Source organism: Pipistrellus hanaki, assembly GCF_964339955.1.
Source record: "Pipistrellus hanaki genome assembly, chromosome: 2".
Lineage (NCBI taxonomy): Eukaryota > Metazoa > Chordata > Mammalia > Chiroptera > Vespertilionidae > Pipistrellus > Pipistrellus hanaki.
Genome location: NC_140504.1, coordinates 188,259,790 through 188,280,764, shown reverse-complemented (window position 1 = coordinate 188,280,764; position 20,975 = coordinate 188,259,790). Strand labels below are relative to the sequence as shown.

The following is a 20,975-nucleotide window of genomic DNA, read 5'->3' as shown; positions in this document are numbered from 1 at the left end:
CAGTTCTCCAAGCCATGGGCTGCCCGGATTCTAGTCTGTTTCTCTCCCTTTGGCCCCTTGGGAACCACCGAGAAGGCTTGTTTACAGATGCACTTGGCACGGGATGGGGAGACCAGCAGCGATGAGTCCTTGAGTTCCAACTTCCAGCTGCTCCCAGGTGCTGGGGAGCCTTCCGCTCTGGGCCCCGAAGAAATGAGGCCACACTGTTGTCTTTGGCTGAGCCTCCAGGAACTTGAGGATGAGACCGGGAGACAGTGGGTCAGATGGCTGTCCAGGGCATCATTTATAACAAAGCCGTGTGGGCTGGCCCTCCAGGGGCCCTGCACAGGGACCAGGGGTTGCAGACCCAGGCTGAGGCTTTTCTCTGGGGCCCTAAAGGGGGAATGGGGTCCTGCAATCCAGGATACTAGTGGGTGGAAGTCATTTTACCTCTTCCCCTGACTCCTTCATTCTGAAGGAGTTCAGAAAGCCAGCCTGGTGCTGTAGCCTTTTAGAGCTTCCAGGGACGTGAGCCCATCCTGTGCTGCCCTCACCAGGCTGGCCGTCCACCTGGCCTCCAGTGCCAGCAGATGACTGCACCGCCTCCCTTTCTAGAGTGCATGCCTCAGTTCATTTGGCATTTGTTCACTGCTTCCTGACGCCCTCCCCTCATAAAGCAGTAGGTCCAGATCGCACCCTGAAAGAGCCCTCGGTTCGAGGAGGGAGGGTGGAATGTGTAAAAAATAGTGTGTATGGCACAAGGTCTGTGTAAGGGCACCCGCCCATTTTTCTCTGAAGTGTCCTCTGCTCAGCTGAAGTCCCGGGAGCCCACACTGGCACGTCTGGCTCTGTGAGTCTCAGGATCACATTCTCCAATGTGAACGGCAGCAGTAACAATAGCTGGTGGCTGAGCAGCGGCTGGGTGACAGGCAGTGTGCGAAGTGCTTTACCTTCTCTATCTTCGCCGTAGTTCTCTTTATAACTGAGGAAACGGGTTAAAGACTTACCGAAGGCACATAGCTAGGACTCAGTGGAGCTGGAGTTATTTGACTGCAGAGTGTTTAACTACTAGGCTTCTCTTGTTGAGGGGGGAGAATATTAGAATAGCCAGTTGACAAATGGTGTATGTAATTTGAAATGCATATTTTAATCACAAGATTTATTTTGAAATGTCAGAACTAACAGAGCAAGAGCTTTTGTCTCTCAGAGGCAGGGGCCATAGGTTAAAGGTTGAGAACTTCATTTAAAAAAAAACCAAAAACATTTTATTGATTTTTTTACAGAGAGGAAGAGAGAGGGATAAAGAGTTAGAAACATCAATGAGAGAGAAACAACGATCAACTGCCTCTTGCACACCCTCTACTGGGGATGTGCCCGCAACCAAGGTACATGTCCTTGACTGGAATTGAACCCGGGACCTTTCAGTCTGCAGGCTGACGCTCTATCCCCTAAGCCAAACCGGTTAGGATGAGAACTTCATTTTTGCTAATGAGGTGATGCCTCTGCTGGGTGAGCTGGACTGAGCTCTGACCCTTGAGGGCAAGTCTCTTCTCACCATACTGGGGTCTTCCTGTCAAACTGAAGCTTGCTGGCTTCTGGGCTGCCTGGCAACCAGGAATCATGCCATTTTTGAAAGTACCCTAGGTGCTGAGAGGAGACATTTGGGGTAGAGTGTATGCAGTGCCATCACCAAACATGGCAATGGCAACTAGCCAGGTGGGAAGGGGAGAGTGCGTGTCCTAGGCCAGAAGTGAGTGGCATGGCACAGGGAATTATTTATGGTCACCTATCTACATTATGGCTCAGTTCCTGTAGTAGCCTTTGAGATGATTCAGATGGGGAAGCTGAGTCTCATAGGGGTTAACTTATCTGAGGTCACCCAGCTAGTGAGAGGCACAGAAGAGGTTCAGTCCCAGATCTGTGCGATTTCAGCCCTCAGACTTCTTCCCCCACACCATGCCTGTCCTTTTGAGGAATGAGTCTCAAGTCCCCTCTCCTCATTCCTCTCTGATTTGAATGATTGAACTGCCCTCTCTCAGCCTCTTTCCTGACTGAAACAGTCTGAATTCATAGCAGCAGCCCTGCATCCTCTGGGTCAGTTCTCTGGATCCACTCCAGTTCTGTGATGAATCAGAGGGGCAGCAACTCGCCCTGTCCTGGCTCTGATAACCATCAGCCATTCCTGAAGCTTCACAGGTGGCTCCAGCCGCTGTCCAAGCAGGGGATGAGGAGGAGGCCCAGGCTGCAGGAGGTGCCGGGGAGGGAGAAGAAGGGGTGGGAAGATCCCAGGAGAAGAGAGACCCAGCACATTCAAGTGTCATCTCAACCTGATGGGACCAGAGGATCTCCACTTCTCCCACACACGCTTTCCCTCCCACTTAAAGGAAGAGCCAGGGTGCTGGCTGAGAACGACCATCAATATCCCTCACAGCCCTTCCCGGTCCACGAAGCACTTCCTGGTTCAGGGTTTCCCTCGGTCCTCCAACAGCCATAATGTCATGGGCGGGAGGCTTTCCAATTAGGACCGGATCTGGTCCTGGCTCTACCATTATCAGCATCTCTTTAACAGCTGAGCTTTAGAGTTGACTGACTTGCTTCAGATTTCACAGGCTGGCGGTCGGGGAGCTAGAATATGCCCCTGTCTAGAAGGAGGTAGGCAGATGCAGTGTCTGCAGGGTTCCGGTTAGGCACTGGTTAAAGGCCTGCCCAGGAATCTGCTTGTTTCTGTGTACTTAGGGTCTGTTTGTTTTTCTTCAGTTTCCTAGTAAAAGACTTTTTCGAAAAATACCTCCTTTTTTGGCTGCACTGAAGGGGAACAAGACTCATCTACTCATCTATACCTTGGTCCAGGCTAGATATTCTAGGGCCAGGTGTGGGAGCAGCCCAACGAGGGTTCAGACTGGATTGTCAGCTCCTTCCTGCTTTGGGCAGGGACCTGACAGCCTATCTGGCGGGCTTGGAAGTGGACTTGAAGTCTCCAGCCAGCAGGGGGTGGTGGGCAGAGCTGCTGTTTCCAGCTGTGGTGTTGTCAGCTCTAGCAGTGTGATTCCAGCCTTTCTCACCCTCTCCCCTACAGAAAGCTGCCTACAATGTATAGGTCCCCAGCAGAGCAACAGAGTGGAGCTTAGCTCAGCCAGAGACAATCAATGCTGTTTTGTGGGGAAAGGGTGGGCTCAAGGCACCGAGGCCTGTTGGCCCAGGAAGCATTGGGTCTAGGCCAGCATGGGGTGAGGGAAATGGAGAGGTGTGTGCGACTGGCGGAGGGGCCTAGTGACACATACACACACACACACACACACACACACACACACACACACACTGGCCACCATAGGCAAGTCTCTGCCGTGAGCCTTGGTCTCCTTATCTGTAAAGTGGGGATAAACCGTACACCTGCCTCTCAGTTGGCTTATCCAACAGCATATATTCATGCCCCATTATTTGCTTGTGTCTCTGACATGGGATAAAGCTAGTGGTGGTATTCAGTGTGGGCCTGGCCTTCTGGTGATAGGTGCTCAGTAAACGGTAGCTGTGCTGCATATCAATGATCAGCGCAGTTTCCCTGAGGGGCCTGGTCCATTCAAGGAGGCCATATCCCTTTCCCCAGTAGAAGCTCCCAGGAGGCTGCAGTTTCTGATGCTGCAGCAAAGTCCAGGCACCTATGTAGGTGAGGAACCATGTTGCAGGTAGAGGGTTAACCTCAGAGGAGATCTCCCTAGTCAAGAGCTGAGGAAAGTGGAATTGGGCTGGCATGAAGAAGTGGAGGCGCAGGAGTAGGGCCTTGCCTGCTCTCCCAGTGGTTGCTGGGTTGTGTGAAGGAGTTACTGGTCCAGGACCAGTCTGTGCCAAAGTTGGTTCTGATCCCCTCCTGTCCTCTTGGCACCATCTCCCCATTTAGCTATCTGTGGGCCTCTGTTTCTTCTCCTGGACCCCTTTGCCTTCTCGGTTGTGGGGGTCCCACCTGGGGGGACAGGTAGTTGCTGATGGGAGTGGAGTCTGGCCCTGCTCCAGGGTTGTACATGGCCTGTTCCCTTGCTGGACCGTGAACCTTGGAGGGCAGGGTCCAGGTCTGAATTGCCTCTGGGCTCCCGTGTCCAACATGGAGCCTGTAATCCTTGGGTTCTAACCAGAGGGCTCAGGCCCTTCTGGCCTCAATTCCTGGGCTGGTCAAGGCAACACAAGCCTGAGTTGGCCCTTCTCCCTCACAGGTGGCATGGGTGGGGGTAGGGGTGGGTACTGAATTAGAGTATATGGCTCCTTGTGTCCAGCTTCCTCTTCCTGGCTGGCCCAAGGCTTGGGAACAGTGGCTGCCTTTCTGGGGCAGTCAGGGCGCCTGGCCAGAGTATGCCTGTCGGGCATGGTCAGCTCTTCAGCAAGCCTCGGTCCTCCTCTTAACCCAGAGAAGGCCCCGGGTTATTGGTGTTGTTCTTGGCGGACCACCGGGCCCCTCAGCAAACAGGCAGGCGAGTGTGCACCCGGCCTGGGCCTGTTTGTGTTGGCCTCGCCAGGCGGGGGATTAGCTCAGCTGGGCTGCTAATTGCCTCCGAAGTGCCGGCCGGGATACTGACAAGGGCTGGGCCTCTAGGCCCCTCCTTCCCAGCAGGCACTATGCCAGGCTAGGGGGCCTGGCCCAGGAGGGCCCCTTTTCTCCCCTGTCAGCGCCTGCTTGGCCTAGACCCTTGAGATGCGGGCAGGGGGTCACTAGGGCTGGCGGCTCAGGAAGGAGTGGGGGGAGATGCTTATGAAGTCATCGCCTGGGCCAGGCCACACTCCTTCCCCCCACATCCCTTAGACATCCCCTCATGCCCCCCTTCTTGAGTCAGACGCCTTCTCCTGAAGCTCAGCACTTTCTCCTCTTACTAGGAAGCTGCTGGGCTCTTCTGCCCAGATGCCCTCCGGCTCCTCAGTGCCTTCCTCCCTTCTCATGCCTTTCTCTCCCTCTGTTCCTGTGTCTGTGCTCCCACCCTCTCTGCTTCCTCACTCCATTTCTCAGCCTGTCTTACTTAGCTCCTCTCAATTGCCTAGACCCTATACTTCCTTTTATACCTTGCTGCGATCTCTGGCCCTTCCTTGGCCCAAGATCTGCCTTGAACCTGGTCTTGGGTCTTCCCAGACTTCCCTTGGACCACTGGCTGCCAAGAAGGGGCTGAGAAGGAGGTCTGCTTTATCACCCAGACCTCGGCCCTGAGCTCTGAGGGCAGCTGTCAAAGATGGATCTGCACGTAGTCTCTGAGCTGACCCACCCCACTTGGCAGTTCTGAAAGCCATTGTCTTTACAGGCGGAGCCTGGCCCCACTGCATATGCTTCCTACAGCTCTGGCTCCCACTCCACTTCTGACTGGGCCCTCCTTGTCCCCTGCTCCCTATCCTAGCCCTGCTTCTTGCCCATTGGACCTCGGTCCAGCTTTTCTTCTTGGTGCCAGGGGCAGCTTTGCCTTGCTTTCTGCTGCCTGGGTATCCCACCCTGGGATTCTCTGTCCCTGTTTCCAGCCTAGGATCTCTGCCCCGAGATATCTGTCTGCTTCTGATTTCTATGATGAGGCCAAAGGAGGACCATAGCCTTGAGGTACCTGCCTTCAACTCTTACCCAATTCCCCACTGTCTCTGCCTTCCTCGTTCTGGCCCTTCCATCTTAGAGCTATTTTAACCGCCTCCTGCACTCCTGGAAAGAGGATAATACTAATACTTCCAATAATAGCTGCCATTTGTTAAGCTTTATAAGTGTTATTTTATTTAACATCCCCAATGAATAGGTTCTGTTATTATTTAGCCCCATTTGGAACTGGGGCAAAGGGGTAGCACTATATTATTAATGAAGAAAGTGAGTCCCAGCTAGGGACAGTGAGTTGTCCAAGATTCCATATGTGAAGGGATGGCAGCCCCCGTCCATCTGATTGCAAGGCTTGGCTCCTTTTCACAGTTCTAAACAGTGGTTGGATGGACACCTTCATTTCCTCGCTCTGCCATCGTGGACTCAATTACTGGTCTCTCCTGCCCCCGCCCACCCCCCCCCTCCCCCCCGCCCAACCTGGACCCTGATTTGAGGAAAGAGTGTTCTTTTCTATCCATCTGTCGTCTAAATCCCACCCCTTCCCTCCGTACATTATTCCCCAGCTTCCTGAAAGTACTTTGCATCAGCCCTCTGCTATCTCACTAAACCGTCGGAAAGCCGATCAGTTCCCAGCCGGGGGTGAATTGGCTGCAGTGGGGTGGTGTGTGGGGCGACAGGCCTGCCCGCCCTGCTGAGGATGGGGATTTCACTGGAGTGAGGTGTCCCCATCAGCAGTGACTTGAGTTATAGGGCATTTTCTATCCAGACGCCTCATTTTGGCTCGGCTCCAATCATGGCGTTTACTTCGAGCCACAGGCTTTGAACCCCTGTTGTCCTTGACAGGAACTAAGTTCTTGTCCATTTGTCCCCTGTCTCCATTGGCACCCACTTCACTAGAACCTTCTCTGGCATTGTGTTAGTCCTTCTCCTCATCACACTCAAGAAGCTGACCCTGGCTCAGTGAGATGCAGATATGGCTTCTGTGTTAAAAGCGACGTGCAGAGAGCCTGCCGGTGGGTGCCACCAACCCAGTTATTCAGGAGGAAAGAGGGCAAACCCTCTTTCCTCCTGAATAACTGAAAAAGGGGTGCCCATTTCTAGAGATTGCTACCCTTTGCTTTTCTCTTTCCTTTCCCAAGTCCCTCTTCTACAAAAAAGTCACTACCACAATTGCAGGATAAAGAAATAATCATTTTATCGTGCATCAGACTATTTCATGGGGATGTCACAACGGCACGGAGCCTCGTATAAAAATCGGAGGATGGGACAGGGCAGCAGAGGGGCAGCAGCATCCAGAGCCAGGGCCTCTCCAGCCCGGGGCCGAGGAGGACATCCCCTTTGCCTGTGGCAAGATTAGTGGAGAAGGTTTTGGGCAGGACTTGGACCCTCTGGCCAGCTTCCAGAGTGGGTGGGCTGTCAGGCCTGTGCTGGCTCTTCCTCCCTCTGGGACAGTTTGGAGAAGGGTGTGTCTGAGGAAGCTCCATTTGCCTGTGGCTGAGGCTCCCTTTGGCATTTGGGGGCTGGTGGTGGTGGTGGTAGGCCTGGGAAGAGGTTACACCCTTCAGAACCCCAGCTTTGAGGAGCCCCCTGGCAGGCAGGAAGGTGAAGCCCGTGACTGGGCACAGACCCTCTCCCTTCTTCCTGGGGGCAGTGCCCATCACCAGCATTCAACCTGGACCTACTGTTCCCCTGGCTCTGGGGACTGGGGAGAGTGGCTCAGCCCTATCTCTGGAAGGGGAGGGGTCCCTGTGGCTCCCTTTGTCTGGGCCTGCCTCTGCCAGTGAGGGATGGTATTTTGCCTGGCGCTGAGCATCTGGCTGCCCAGAGCCCGCCCGAGGAGCAGCGAGCCCCGCTGGGCAGCTGTGGGCACAACACAGTCGGCTCAGCTTTCATCCACATCAGAGCCTGCCCGCCCCAAGATTATCCCCACATTCGAATGTGGCTCCAGCATCTCACTTGGTTTTGGCCTCCTCAGATGGACACTGAGCAGAGAGCTTGGCTGGAGGCCAGGAGTGTTGACCTCTTCGCGAGGGAGCCGACACCAGGAGGCACAAACCACAGGCCTGGAGAGCTTCTGCAGGCCAGGGCCTGCATTCTGGATCTGGGACTTTGATTTAAGCGTTGAACCCTGGAGCCAAGGGCTTGGGTCTGAGAACCTCCAAAGGGGATCCCAGAGCTCAAGACCTCAGACCAGAAGCCTAGAGCCCCAATGTGGGGGAAGCCTGGAGCTTGGGCTGGCAGCGAGTCCCTTTGGTGGTTGGGAGCCCACCCCAGAGGCAGGTGGGTCAGGCCAGGTCTTGCTGTGTGCTTGTCTTGCTCACAGAAGTTCGGACTGGTCTCCTGACGGTGTGGCGGCTGGTGCTGTCCGGGGTCCCCAGGGGCAGGGTGCCTTCCCGCTGTCTGCCTTGTCCCTCAGAGCTCTGCCCTCAGGAACTGAGGGGGCTCTCGCTCAGCCCGTGGTCTGTGCCTTCAACTGCCTCACGGCCCCCTCTTCCTCCAGCAGAGCCCCCTCCCCAAGGCTCAGACCCAGGAAGACCTGCTGGTTCTGGGCCTTCAGGAGCCCCGAGGAGCCTTGGCTGGAGGGTTCTCGTGGCTCTGCCTCTGCATCTTGCTCGCTCTGGGACCCTCTGGGCATTGCCCCCTCTGCTGCAAAGTGGGCATGAGCATCCCTGTCTTCTCCATCATCCAGTGAGATGGCCCAGCATAGGGCCTAGCACGTAGTATTTACTCAGTAAATTCGGGTGCGTGAGCTGGTTGGGAGTGGGCTTTCTTACATGGCCCTTTCCTCTGTGTGTGGGAGCCATTTCCGTTGTTAGTCTCACAGAAGCGGCTCTGTGAGGAGGAGGCTCCCACGGGGCGTCACCGCAGAGGCCCCGCTGGGATCGCCGGTCCAGGCCGGCCGGCTGCACTCCTGCCTGGAAGGGACCAGGGAGGGGGTTTCCCTCTCTGAGGGGGAGGCCAGGCAGGCTGGGCTCTGGGGTGGGACTGCCCTCGCCTCACCTGCTCCTCCTGCCTGGAAGGTCCCACAGAGGTTGGACCTCCAGCTGCTCATGGAGGGCTGAAATGAACCCTCTGCTCCCGGCCTTGTATCTGCCCGTTCCCTTTCCGGTGGCCTTGAGAGGACAAGGCTGCCAGGGGTCCGCGTGCATGTGTGGGGGCGCAACTTCCAGCAAAATGGCACTGAATCCCCCCACCACAGGGCCACCTCTTTCCTTAGATGGCAGGGTTAGTAGGCACGTGGCTGCAACGCTCCTGCTACCCACTTGGGAGTCTACAAGTAGAAAAACGGACGCAGATAACGGCCGAGCGGCCGGCAGCAGCCACGCGTGGACAGCCGGAAGTGCGAGCAAGGTCCCTTTGGTCAGTGGCAGCCACGGAGGCCCGAGCTTCAGGGAGACCCCGGCTGGTGCCCTTGGGGTCGCCCGCCTGGTTTCGGTAATAAATAACATGAGGACCCAAAAACCAAACCAAAACAAAAAATAGAACCAGTATCTTTTGGGGTGGGTGGTGGGGGACTGTTTAAATTACGGGCCTTCCCCGGGCCGCGCGGCGGTGCTGGGCGCGGGCGGGCGGGCGGGCGGGCGGGCGGCAGTCACCGGCACGTGTGCAGCTCCACCAGCCGCTGGCACTGCCGGCACTTGACGAAGCAGCACCAGTGGAACTTGCAGCTGCAGCGCTCGGCCAGCTCCACCTGTGCCGTGTGGAAGCCGCGGCCGCAGCACAGCAGCTCACAGCCGTCGATGGCCTTGGAGGTCTTGTTGCACGTGCGGCCCCGCGTGCCCAGCACCCCGCTGCGCACGTCCTGCTCGCAGAAGTCCGGGCTGGGCTCCAGGTACACCAGGTCCTCGTCGGTGTGCGGTTTGAACTGCGCGTTGCGCGGCACCAGCGCCCGGGAGGAGCCCACGCGCCGCGGCTCCACCTCGGTGGCGCCATCGAACTTCTCCTTCAGCGCGTGGCCCACCTGGCGGAAGGGCGGCACGGCGCGCCAGCAGGTCTTCACCTCGCAGGAGCCCGACACCCCGTGGCACTTGCACTCCACCCGCATGTGCGTCAGGATGGCCTGCAGGGCGGCAGCAGGGGAGAGAGCAGAGACAGATGTTAGGGGAGGCTGAGGAGGGGTCGGAGGAGGCCTGGCTGCAGAATCGGAGAAAGACGCATTGCCAGGCTCCTTCTGTATTAAGCACCTACTGTGTGTGTGTGTGGTGGGCTGGTAAGCTGTGCTGGGGACAGTTAAATGATATACTGGCCCTGCTCTTGGGGCACTTACAGTTTCAGGGGAGAGACATTTTATTTTTTAAAATATGTTTTCATTGATTTTTAGGGAGAGAGCCCCCTACTGGGGGTTGAGCCTCCTGCATGCCCCCTACTGGGGGTTGAGCCTGAAACCTGGGCATGTGCCCTGACCGTGCCCTGACTGGGAATCTTTATGGGTTGATGCTCACACCGGCCAGGCAAGGGAGAGACATTTTAAAGGGCAGTGTCATATGAAACAGCAAGTGGCAGGTGGCATGATGGGGAAGAACACACTTGCATTGAATCTGCACAGGAACCTTGAGTAGGTATTGGGAAGGCAAGGGTATCCGAGAGAAGCAATGACCTTTGCTATGACACAGGATTCAAATCCTAGCGTGCTCCCTGTTAGGGGTGTGCGTGTGGCAGAGGGATGGGACACACTCCTGTGCACATCCATACGTGGTGGGATGTGTGTGCTGTGCAGGGGGCCACTCTCTGCTCCTGCTCCCCTGCCTTCCCGGGAGGGCCTGGGCTGGTGAGAGCCTGAGCAGATGTTTTCTGGGTGGCATGTGGGGGGGAGAGTGCTTCAGGGACCTTCCTGAGTCCGCCCTGCCCCAGGGTGATGGGGACAGAAGAAGTGCCAGCTACCTTCCTGCCGGCCTCGTTGTTGTGGAGGTTCATGAGGGCCCGGCTGGACGAGGCCCCCTTGCTCCTCTCCCGCACGTCCACGAACGACTGTGAGAAGGCCACGCCGTAGGCGATGTTGTCCGAGCATCCCGACCACTGGAAGCCTGGGGCGTGGGGCAGAAGGGGCCACGTGAGTGCCGGCCGGGCCCCTGCTCTCCCACTCACACCTCCCCACCTCCCGCACTTACCCTGGGGGCTGACCCCATGCACTGTCCGGTCACAGCCGCACTTTTCCAGCTCCCCGCTGCTGCACGCCCGCGTCACCGCGAAGGCCACACCTGCCGAAGAGATGGCGTACACGAAGGCCGCCTCCCGAGTCCCTGTGGGCGGCAGAGGGAGGGCAGGCTGGGTCCCGGGGCTCCTCCCTGCACCCTCCTTTGCAGAGGTGGAGGGTATTTGGGACCTGAACGCCGGAGGCCCCGGAGAGATCCACCTTCCATGGGCCAGGCGGGACACTGCTGGCCACCATTCTCACCACGCAGATGCTGAGGACACTGGCTGCATCCAGCATCCTGACCGGTGCTGAGCATGTCGGCCTCACAGCGCCTGTGAGGTCAGCACTGCCGCCGTCCCCATCCCGCAGAGAGATCAATTTGTCCCTGGTCACGCGGTACCCGGCTGAGCAGGCAGGCAGACCAGCGTCATCGCTGTTAGCGTCTGTGGGGTTACTGCCCTCACAACCCCTGCAGAAGGCTAGCAGTGTTCACATTGTCATCTTCGACAGAGGCTCACAGAGGAGAACTGACTTACCCAGGCGACAGGGCTGTGACGTGGCAGGCTCCCTCTAAGACCAGAGTTCTCCCAGTGCCTATTGCCCAGCTCTGAGGGTCCCCTGTCGCAGGGTACTGCCCCGGCCCTTCCTGCTCAGGCTGTGCTCATCCCTGACTTCCTCTTGCTTCCTTATCTCTAAGGGTAAGTTGTAATCACAGTGGCCGCTGCTCTCCACCAGGGGCCCAGCCCATGAGGACAGGCCCTCCTCCCAATGGGCCCTTTATCTGTGCCCGTTTCACAGAGGGCACAGTGCAGATTTGGGCGGGGAGAGATCTGGTCCTAGCACCCGGCGAGGAAGTGACAGGAGCAGGACTCAGACGCAGTCCGTCTGCCTCTGGGCCCGTCTTTCCCTTCCGCCCAGAACTTCTCAGAGTTCTATTTTGGTGCCTGCCCTCGCCCCCTGCCTGAATGGGTGTTTTTATCCTCCTAGGAACTGTGCCTCGGGGTGTAGCTTCTGTGGAGCCTCTTTCTGGGGTGTGGGTGGTGGGAGGGAGTGTGCCTGTGTGTGTAGCGCAAGTGTGGTGCGTGTGTGCATGGCTGGCCGGGAGTGTGACCAGACAGGCCCCGCTCCTCTCCCGGGCCCTGTGAGGGCCTCTGTGTGCCCGTGACTGTCCTTCTGTCTCTCGCTGGAGCGTCTGTGTCCGCAGGAGTGGAGGGGGCAGGTTTTGGCCCCGTGGTTGGCAATTACCTCTGCGACACCCAGGCCTGCGCGCTCGGCTGCCCTGGGGAGCAGTCGCCGTGGTCAGACGGGAACAATCACCTCCTCTGTGCCCGTGTCTGTGGACGGGCAGCAGAAAAAGCCGAGCTGGGGTGGGGGCAGCTCAGGCCCTGGTGGCTCAGGATGCCCTGTTCCCGGTTCAGCCCCTGAACTGGGGATACGGCCCACCACCCGCTCTCCACTGCCCGCCCTCTGCCCTGCCCTGGCCAATTTGGGCCGGCATCAGGGGCCTTGGCTGGGGCCACCGGGGCCTCGACAGTCCGAGATAGAATCCTCTCCAAGTTAATCGAGGTTAATAGCAGGATCATGTTGGTTGGTTTTGTGCTGTGGCCGCCCAAAGAGAGACGACTTTAGTTTCTGGTATTTCTGGTATTTCCAGGCCTGAACCAGCACAATTCTTTGCCCCACAGACCAGGCGGGGAGGGAGAGCAGGAGATAGGGCCATGGGCCCCAGCTCTGGCCCCATGTGGTCCTCTCTCTCCCTTGCTTCTCCGGGCTCTCAGGCAGCCTGGGCCCACCCAGCTCTGGCCTCACCGCTTCCCTTGAGCGCTGCTGGCCCTGGGGTGCAGGGCGCCCGGAAAGGTTGCTCCGGGAGACCTCTGCCTCATCCCCCAAACCAATACCCATCTGTCAGCCAGGACTCTGGGGCCCCTTGCTCTAGCTTCGGGACAAAGATGCTCTGGTTTTCTCGCTTGGGAGTGGGCCTGACGGAAGAGATTCTGGAAGGAAGATAGATTCTGGAATCCAAAGAGCTGAAGCTTAGAGAACGCGTACTCTGTGCTGGGCACTAAGCACTTGACACAATTTGTATACTCTTCACAACATCTCTATGAAGAAATCCCCAGTTTCCTCATTGTACAGCCAAGGAAACTGAGGCACTGAGTGGTGAAGCAACTTGTCCAACAAGACCCAGCTGGGACGTGGCGGAACCAAAGCCTGCAGTCAGGCAGGGCTCCAGTGCTTTCAACCTTGATGCTATCCTGCCTCCGGGCGGAGCCCCTGGGAATAAACACCAGCCGCTCTCGCCTGGCCTCGTGGCTCAGCGGCTCAGCATCGACCTGTGAACCAGGAGGTCATGGTTCGATTTCCGGTCAGGGCACATGCCCAGGTTGCCAGCTCCATCCCCAGTGGGGGCCCTGCAGGAGGGAGGCAGCCTCTCATCATTGATCTTTCTATCTCCCTCTCCCTTCTTCTCTGAACTCAATAAAAACATATTAAAAACAACAAGAACAACAGAACACCAGCCACGTTCTTACCACCTCTCCGCTTCTCAGCACCTGAAGCCAAGAAGGACTTCCTTAGGTCTACCCTTCAGTCTCACATGCTGTAGGACAAGCCCGGTTCCTTTCGTGGGTTCTTACTGGTGGTGGTGAGCCGCTGGCCCCTGTGCTCAGCCCAGGAGGCCCCAGAGACCTGGAGACCGTGGCCACGCCCCCGTGCCCCTAACGCCGGTGGCAGTGGCTCCTCCAGCTTTTTCTCCCAGCCCATTGCCTCTACTGCTGCGGCCCTCCCGGCTCTGTCTCTTTGTGGGTGCCAGGCTGGAGCCTTGCTGACTAGCGGGCACTTGGTAGTGACTGCTGAGAGAGGAAACTGCTGAGAGGGGAAACGGATTGCAGGGCCTGCGAGCGCAGCAGCAGGGAGCTCCCAGCCACGTGGTAGATAACTGCTGCCTGGGAGGCTGGCCTGTCCCAGCTGCGGAGAGAGACAGGCCTGGCTTTGTCCTCTGGGGACAGCAGCGCCGGCCCAGGGTAAGGCAGGACTCTCCCAGGTGCCAGCAGCTGCCCCGCAACCGCCTGCCTCTCCCATCGAGCCATCTGCCACCCCACACCCAACTCCTTTCTTCCTGCTTTTGCTCCTTCCCAGGGCACCTCCTCTGCCACTGCCACTGGTCTAACTGCCGTGTGCCCTCCGGTCCCGCCTCAGCGCCATCTCCCCAGGTGCTGGGTGCCTGGGGCTGGGAGTTCAGAGCTGCCTTGTGGATCCAGCAGTAGCTCCCCGATTCGGAGGGGCCTTTGCATAGACTGTCTACTGCTCACAACCGCCTTAGCAACCAGCTCTGCTCTCCAGAGGAAAAAGGGAGGCCCAGTGGCCCGTCTGGGGTCCCCCAGCCAGTCCGTGGCCCAGAGGGAACTGGAACAAGACCCGTTTGACCCAAGGCCTGTGTTCTTCTGAGCACATCCCCTGCGATGCCTCTCCCAGGTGTCAGGAGGAAGTGCATCCTGGCGGGAAGGAGGGTCTGGAGGAGAAGCAGACGAGGCTGAGTTGCTCTGAAAGGAAGTCTTGGGCATGGTGACCCCCCGGCACCAGGTGTCCTGGTGGAAGTGCCATTCCCAGCAGAGCTCACATGTGTCCAAAGCAGACTCAGTGGTGGTCCGAGGGAGTGGGCAGGACAGGCACTGGTCTCAGAAAGACAGTACTAGCGTTCTCCACTCTCTCCTTGTCCCTGCTCCAGTCTGCCTTTCCAGTTCCCTGCTCTCTCTTTACTAAAAATATATAAATATTTTAAATTGATTTTAGAGAGGAAGGGAGAGGGAGAGAGAGAGAAACAACAATGATGGGAGAGAATCATTGATTGGCTGCCTTCCCCATACCCCAACCTGGGGAATGAGGCTGTAGACCCGGGCATGTGCCCTGACCAGGAATCAAACCGTGACTTCCTGGTTTATAGGTCAACGTTCAACCACTGAACCACACCGGCCAGGGTCCTTTGCTTTCTTATCTGCAAAAACTCACTTTTTCTTGAAATCAACCTGTGTCTGAATCCTGACTCTATCACCTCCAGGAAGCCTCTTTTGGGGGAAGCGGAGAGGCCTCGGGGCTGGACAAGGCATGTTGAGACTCTTCCTATGGGGTGACCTTCCTCTCTGAGCCTCGTTCCCAATTGGAACCTGGGAAATCCTGCTGCCCGCAGGCAGACCCTGCACGTCTCCCGCACTTCCCTCCCACATTGCCCTCCCTGGCCTGCCTGTGCAATCAGGATGGGGTCGCAGAATGTTTTATCTTCCACGTGTCCCGTGGGTTTGCCTGGCCTCTGCAGCCAGGCTAGAAGCTCCTGGGACCAGGCTGTTCCTCATACTTCTCCTCCAGCCCCCAGCCCCCCGCCCCCAGCACAGGCTGGGCACAGAGCAGGCCCCTCACAGACGGGGTGGGGTGGGAAAGAGCGGGGCGCTCGCCTGCCAGGCAGGCCTGAGATGGAGTCCTGGCGCTGCCACTCCCTGACGTGAGCCGTCGGCTCTCTGCCCATAGCACGGGGCTGCTGACAGCACTGACTCGGCAGCTGGCTCTGGAAATCCAGTCAGGTAAAGTGGGACTGTGCTCAGTCTAGTGGCTGGCTCAGAGTGAGTGCTCAGGGCACAGTAGCTATTGCGAGGCTATTGGTGGGTGATCGGTGCCACTTTACTCCTTTGCAAACAGTGTCGGTGGGGCACCGGGAGGCCAGTCAGCTGACGTGCCTTTGCCTTCGGGCAGAGACCCTTCCTTCCTGCCGCCGCCTCACCCGCCGTCACCGACCACCTGCTGTGAGCTGGGCCCAGGCCAGCCCTGGGGCCCGGAGGTGAGTTCAGCCTCCGGGAACTCCCAGTGGCAAGGACGTCCCAGAGATTTTCCGATGGCACCGAGGGGGGGCCGGAGAGGCCACCAGGGAAGGCACTTCTCACCCTCCAGGGCCAACGTCATGCAAATACTGAGGACAAATATGAGAGAGAATACGGGTTTCAGTGAGTCACCGCCCTGGACTGAAAAGCATTTACTTCCTTCTTTCTTTTTTTAAAAAGCTTTTTTTTTTTTTTTTTTAAATATATTTTTATTGATTTCAGAGAGAAAGGAGAGGGAGACAGAGAGAGAGAGAAAGACAGAGACAGAAACATCAATAGTGAGAGGGAATCATTGATTGGCTGCCTCCTGCACACCCCCTACCGGGGATTGAGCCCACAACCTAGGGAATCGAACCCAGGACCCTTCAGTCCGCAGGCCGACGCTCTATCCACCGAGCCAAACTGGCTAGGGAAGCATTCACTTCCTAAATCCAGCCTGAGGCGACAGCCAGTAAGGTGTCTTAGATCAGTGGTCGGCAAAAGGCGGCTTGAGAGCCACATGCGGCTCTTTGGCCCCCTGAGTGTTCTAACGCCTCTTCTTCAAAACAGACTTGCCCAGGCCGAAAACCGACTTCTGTGCATGGGCCACGAGGTTTCAATCGCCCTGTACGTGCGGGGGAGCACGTGGTATTTTGTGGAAGAGCCACACTCAAGGGGCCAAAGCACGTGGCTTGCGAGCTGCGGCTTGCCGACCCCTGTCCTAGGATGCTAGACGGTGGGGATGGAGAGATGGGCCTGATTTTGAATCTTCTCTTTGCGAGGGCCAGGGCACCACATCCCCTCCCAGCCACGGCAGCCGGAGCCTGAGGGGCCGCAGGGCTCACCGAGTCCCTTTTTCAGGACAGGAACGCGGTGAAGGCCACAGAGAGAGAGAGGCAGAGAGGCAGGGAGGCCGGGCTGTCTGCAGGTGGAGGGGAGCCGGAGAGGAGCAGTCTGTGCGCCTTTCCGCCTGCTCTGCCCTGCTCAGGGCAGCCTCAGCCCTCACAGACTCCCCCCCCCATTCATTCAGCGAGTATCCTCAGTTCCTGCGCTGCAGGCGCTGCTCTGGGCACCGGGAGAAGCAGTGACTAAAACACGAAGGCCATCCCGCACCTGGCCCTTAATGCCTGCTCAGCCAAGAACTGCCAATTCCTGCCCCATTCCTGGCTTCCCCAGACACCAATTTTACCACATTTCCAGCCTAGAACCCACCGTTTGGCCCTAACTTACACACTGTCCTCACCAGGCACCATCTTTCCACCATCTGTCTGTCCTGCCCCAGGAGGACGGAAGCAGGGTGGCCGCTGCTGCTGGGGGTGGGAAGCCCGAAAGCCCTCCAGGGGCGTCATCTCGCCGAGTCCTGGCGGGAGGCCCAGGAGGTTGGTCTGGGATTGTCCCGTCTTACAGGGAGCAGGACCGTGAGGCCTGGGGCTGGAAGGACCTCACCCGAGATGCCACAGGTCCTGGAGCCCCTTTCTCAGCCGTGAAATGGGAACGAGACTGCACACGCTCAGAGTCAGTGCGATGCGATGCAGACAGCATGCAGGAGGCCCTCCGCCCCCGGGGCTCCTGGCCCCGGGGGCCACCTGTCAGCGGTGACCTCTCCTGGACCTGAGGTCACGACCCCAGCCAGGCAGCTCATGAATGCGGTCCTGGCCGAGCCCCCCAGTCCCCAGAGCTGGGGGCTGGGAGGGAGGCCTGCCCAGGCCGGCTGCCGCTGCTGCCACCGCCAAAAACGACAGCAGCTGGTGATGATGGTCGGCTGCTCAGGGTCAGGGTCTCCGCTGAGTGCTGCCATGCATGACGTCACCGAATCTTCGGGACGCCGCGTGAGGTCAGCACACCTGCCGGGCTCGCTGACAGGTGAGGATGCCGGGCCCGGAGGAGTGAGGTCACTGCCCGAGGTCATGCCTGCCCCGCGCTCCCTCAGCTGCCTCACCCGCCCTCACCCTCTGGGAGCAGCACCGAGCCCTCGGGGGGACACGTCCCTCCGCTCTGGAGCCACAGGAAGGCTTTCCCAAGAGGAGGTTTACTCAGGAAGAAAACGAAAGGCACAAAGGTGAGGAGAGGGATGGAAGGCAGACAGACTCCCGCAGACACGGCGGCCCGGGGTGCTGGGCCTGGGGGGCGGGCCCCCTGCCTCAGCCCGGAGGGGACTGGACGCTTAAGGGAGCCCCCCCAGCTGTAACCGGAGCAGGTTCCAGCCACGCCCGGCCGGCTCTCAGGGTCTTCCCCAGCGTGCTGAGCCCGGGCTGGGCCCCCTCCTCAGCTCCTGTCACAGCACAGGAGGAGGAATGGGGTCCCTCCCGGCTGCAGGCCAGCACCGACCCATGCCCCTTCCAGTCCCTGCCCGGACCCGCTTCCTGTCATTGGAAGACCCCCAGGAACCGTCCCCTGCATCCAGGCTGGGCCATGTGCTGGGTACCGCCCTCGCCTTGGAAGAGCTGGAGGTGGGGACCGGGGCGTGGGGCGGGGAGACAGGCTCACGGTGCAGTCTAAATGGTGCCACAGAAGCCGTGTGAACACCGATGGTTTAAACCACATGTGTCAAACACAAGGCCCGCGGGCCAAATCCAGCCCGCCAGGCCTTGCACTGTGGCCCGCACTGCGCTGTCATCACTGCACTCCACTGTCAGTTTATGACATTGTCAGTTTATGACTGTTCAGTAAACCATTTGGCCCGCGATTTAGGCTGGATTTTAGATTTTGGCCCCTTCTCTGATTGAGTTCGACACCCCTAGTTTAAACAAAAGTGTGCGTGTGTGTTGAGAGAGAGAGAAAGAGAGAGAGAAAGAGAGAGAGAGAGAGAGAGAGAGAGAGAGAGGGGGAGGAGAGAGAGAAGCTGATAGAGGCAAATGGGTTAAACATTCTTTCTTTTTTTTTAATATAGTATTTTATTGATTTTCCACAGAGAGGAAGGAAGAGGGATAGAGAGAGAGAAACGTCGATGAGAGAGAAACATCGACCAGCTACCTCCTGCACACCCCCTGCCGGGGATGTGCCCGCAACCAATGTACATGCCCTTGACCTGGGACCCTTCAATCCGCAGGCCGACGCTCTATCCACTGAGCCAAACCGGTTTCGGCTGGATTAAACGTTCTAAAAATTCTTTGTACTATTTCTGCAACTTTTCTGTGAGTTCGACATTATTTCAAAACAAAACATTATGTATAAAAATAAAGGGAAAAACCCGAGCATGAACCGAGAGTTTCAGGGCCAAGAGGAAAAGCAACCACCTGCTTGCAGAGCTGGGAAGACTGGGGGAGGGACCCCTGAGCCGGTGGAGAAAGTGGGTGTGTGCTGGGGTAGAGGACACGGCGTGTGCCAAGGCCTGGGGTCTGGAGGGGCCTGGCACCTGACTTCCCACTAGACCACCCCAAACAGCAGCCCCTCTGGGCCCGAGGGGCTTCCCACGCTCAGGGTCTGTTATCTGAGCCTCGTCTCTGGGCCTCGCCCCACGGGCAGCCCCGCCCTCAGCAGCGCCCCACCGTCCCGGGAAACCCTCCGCAGCCGGCGTCTTCTCCGGGCGGCAGAGTCCAGCCATGCCAAGCATGACCGTGCCCGCCCGGCCTCTGCCAGCTCCCGGGAGAATGGCTTCCAAATTTCTATCGCAGTTGGTTTCCAACAACATCCACACGGTTTGCCACAGCCCAGCAGCCCTCGCTGCCCAGGACCACAGGTGCCAAGACAAAGGTTGGCCCAGGCGACGCCTCCCCGCTGCCCGAGCCCGTCACGGGGCCCCGGGGGCCGCCGGTGGCTCCGGAGTGTCAGGTTCACGCCCAGGAAGTGGAGGGAGAGGCAGCTGCTTCACAGCACTTCCTCGAGGGCAGCGCTGACCCGCTGGCTCGCAGGGCGCCTTCCAGCTAGCTGCAGGCACGCTCCCTCTGCCCGGGCCCCCGTCCTCTGGCTCAGTGCCCGCTCCCATGCCTGGGCCCAGCGGAGGGCTGGCCTTCTGGGGGATGCTTCCTCTGAGCCCAGCCCTGGCCAGAGGACGGGGCCACCCTGTGCTCCCACTCCTATGTCCCCTGCATCCCAGCGTTTTCTCACGAGGGTCAGAATGACACCCGGGAGCAGGATTGGGGGGGCCTGTGTCCCGGCTCTGCCACCGCCCAGGTCTGTGCCTCTGCGTGCCTCCATGTCTTCTGCAACATGGAGGCCTGTTTTGTCACCCAGGGCCAGGCGAGTGAAAACACTTCCCACAGGGCCTGGTCCCCCCTGAGCGCACTCAGTGTGAATGCCACCGCCCTACTGGGCTGCGGCGGACCTGACCGAGAGCCGAGGAGGCAGGAGCCGGTGCCGTCTCTCCCTGGTCTCAGGGCTGCACGGCGAGGCTCTCAGGATGGGTGGCCAGAGGTCTGGGTGAAGGAGATGGGCTTGCCTACAAGAGGCTGAGTGCCAAGGGGCTGGGGGTCAGGGGGTCAGGTCTGAATTCTGATTCTGCTGGTCACCCTCCGAGCCTCGATTTCTTCCTTTGTCACACGCGACGGCAGCTCCAGGGCTGTGGGCGAGGAGTGATGCCCACCCAGCACGAAGGGCAGCCACCTCCTCTGACATCCCCCTCCCTGCCCCCATCCCGCCTGGATCACGCACCCTATGCTCTCGCTGGAGCAGGGTGCTGTTTGCGGCCACTAGCGAGTGGATCATTCCCCACCCAAGGAAATGGCGATCTTTCCCGGGGTCCCCCGGCGGAGGCCCACCCCCCGCGGCCCCCAGCACCCCCGCGAGCCGCGCCCTCACCTTGCGTCACCACCTTGCCGAAGACGGGCAGGGAGTCGAGCGTGGAGCAGTTCCAGCGCCGGTTCCGGAACTGGTACTGGCACTCCTCGATGGCGAGCTGGGCGCCGCGGCGCACCGAGTCCATCACCTCCAGGTTCCGCTTGCACATCTGCACCTGCCTCTGGATCAGGCCCTTGAGCTTCTCGCACGTCTCCTCCTCCGAGATGCTCCCCACCGAGGACAGCTTGGCCAGGTACCTGGAGGGAGGGCGGCGGGGGTGGGATGCGATGCAGAGCCCCCGCCCCCGCCCACGCCCAGGTCCCTGGGAACCGACGTGTCCCAGCCCGGGGCCCGGCTGCCAGCTTCTGTCTGGATCCAGCGACAGGCGCTCTGGCCCAGCGCTCGGGGCCGGAGGCGGGAAGTGCGGTCTCTCACAACAAGGCCTCCGCCTCGCGCTGGGCAAAGCAGGCAGAGTCCCGGGGGACGGGGGTGGTCCCAGCCCCGGGCTCCCCCGCCTTCCTGCCGAGATGCCCACTCGCCGGGAGTCACTGTCTGTCTGGCGTCTCTCTTTCCCGTCCCCATGGAGCCCACCTTCTGGCTGCAAACCCAAGCCCCTCACTGCCAGCCACATCCCAGGGCCACCAGCTGGGGACCAGCATCAGCGCTGCAGCACTTGGGGATGGGACAGCGAGGGCAGGCAGGAGCACAGATGCAAAGAGTGGCCAGAACGCAGGCCACAGGAGGGTGGGGG

The 20,975-nt window shown here is 59.0% G+C and overlaps 1 protein-coding gene across 2 annotated transcripts in view; it reads right to left on the bottom strand.

Moving 5' to 3' along the window:
* Positions 1 to 6,614: 6,614 nt before the first annotated feature.
* The window catches only part of WNT4 (Wnt family member 4), a 28,600-nt gene continuing 14,239 nt past the window's right edge, over positions 6,615 to 20,975 (bottom strand). Inside the window, exons 2-5 of one of the 2 annotated variants that reach the window (XM_084875065.1) lie at positions 20,246 to 20,481; positions 10,636 to 10,725; positions 10,409 to 10,551; positions 6,615 to 9,587 (exon numbers count right to left, since the gene is read on the bottom strand). In XM_084875065.1, coding sequence (XP_084731191.1) covers positions 9,120 to 9,587; positions 10,409 to 10,551; positions 10,636 to 10,725; positions 20,246 to 20,481 — 937 coding nt within the window. In that variant the 3' untranslated portion in view covers positions 6,615 to 9,119. Of the gene's footprint in view, positions 9,588 to 10,408; positions 10,552 to 10,635; positions 10,768 to 20,245; positions 20,482 to 20,975 lie in introns of both variants that reach the window. The other variant, XM_084875064.1, reaches the window with a different exon arrangement.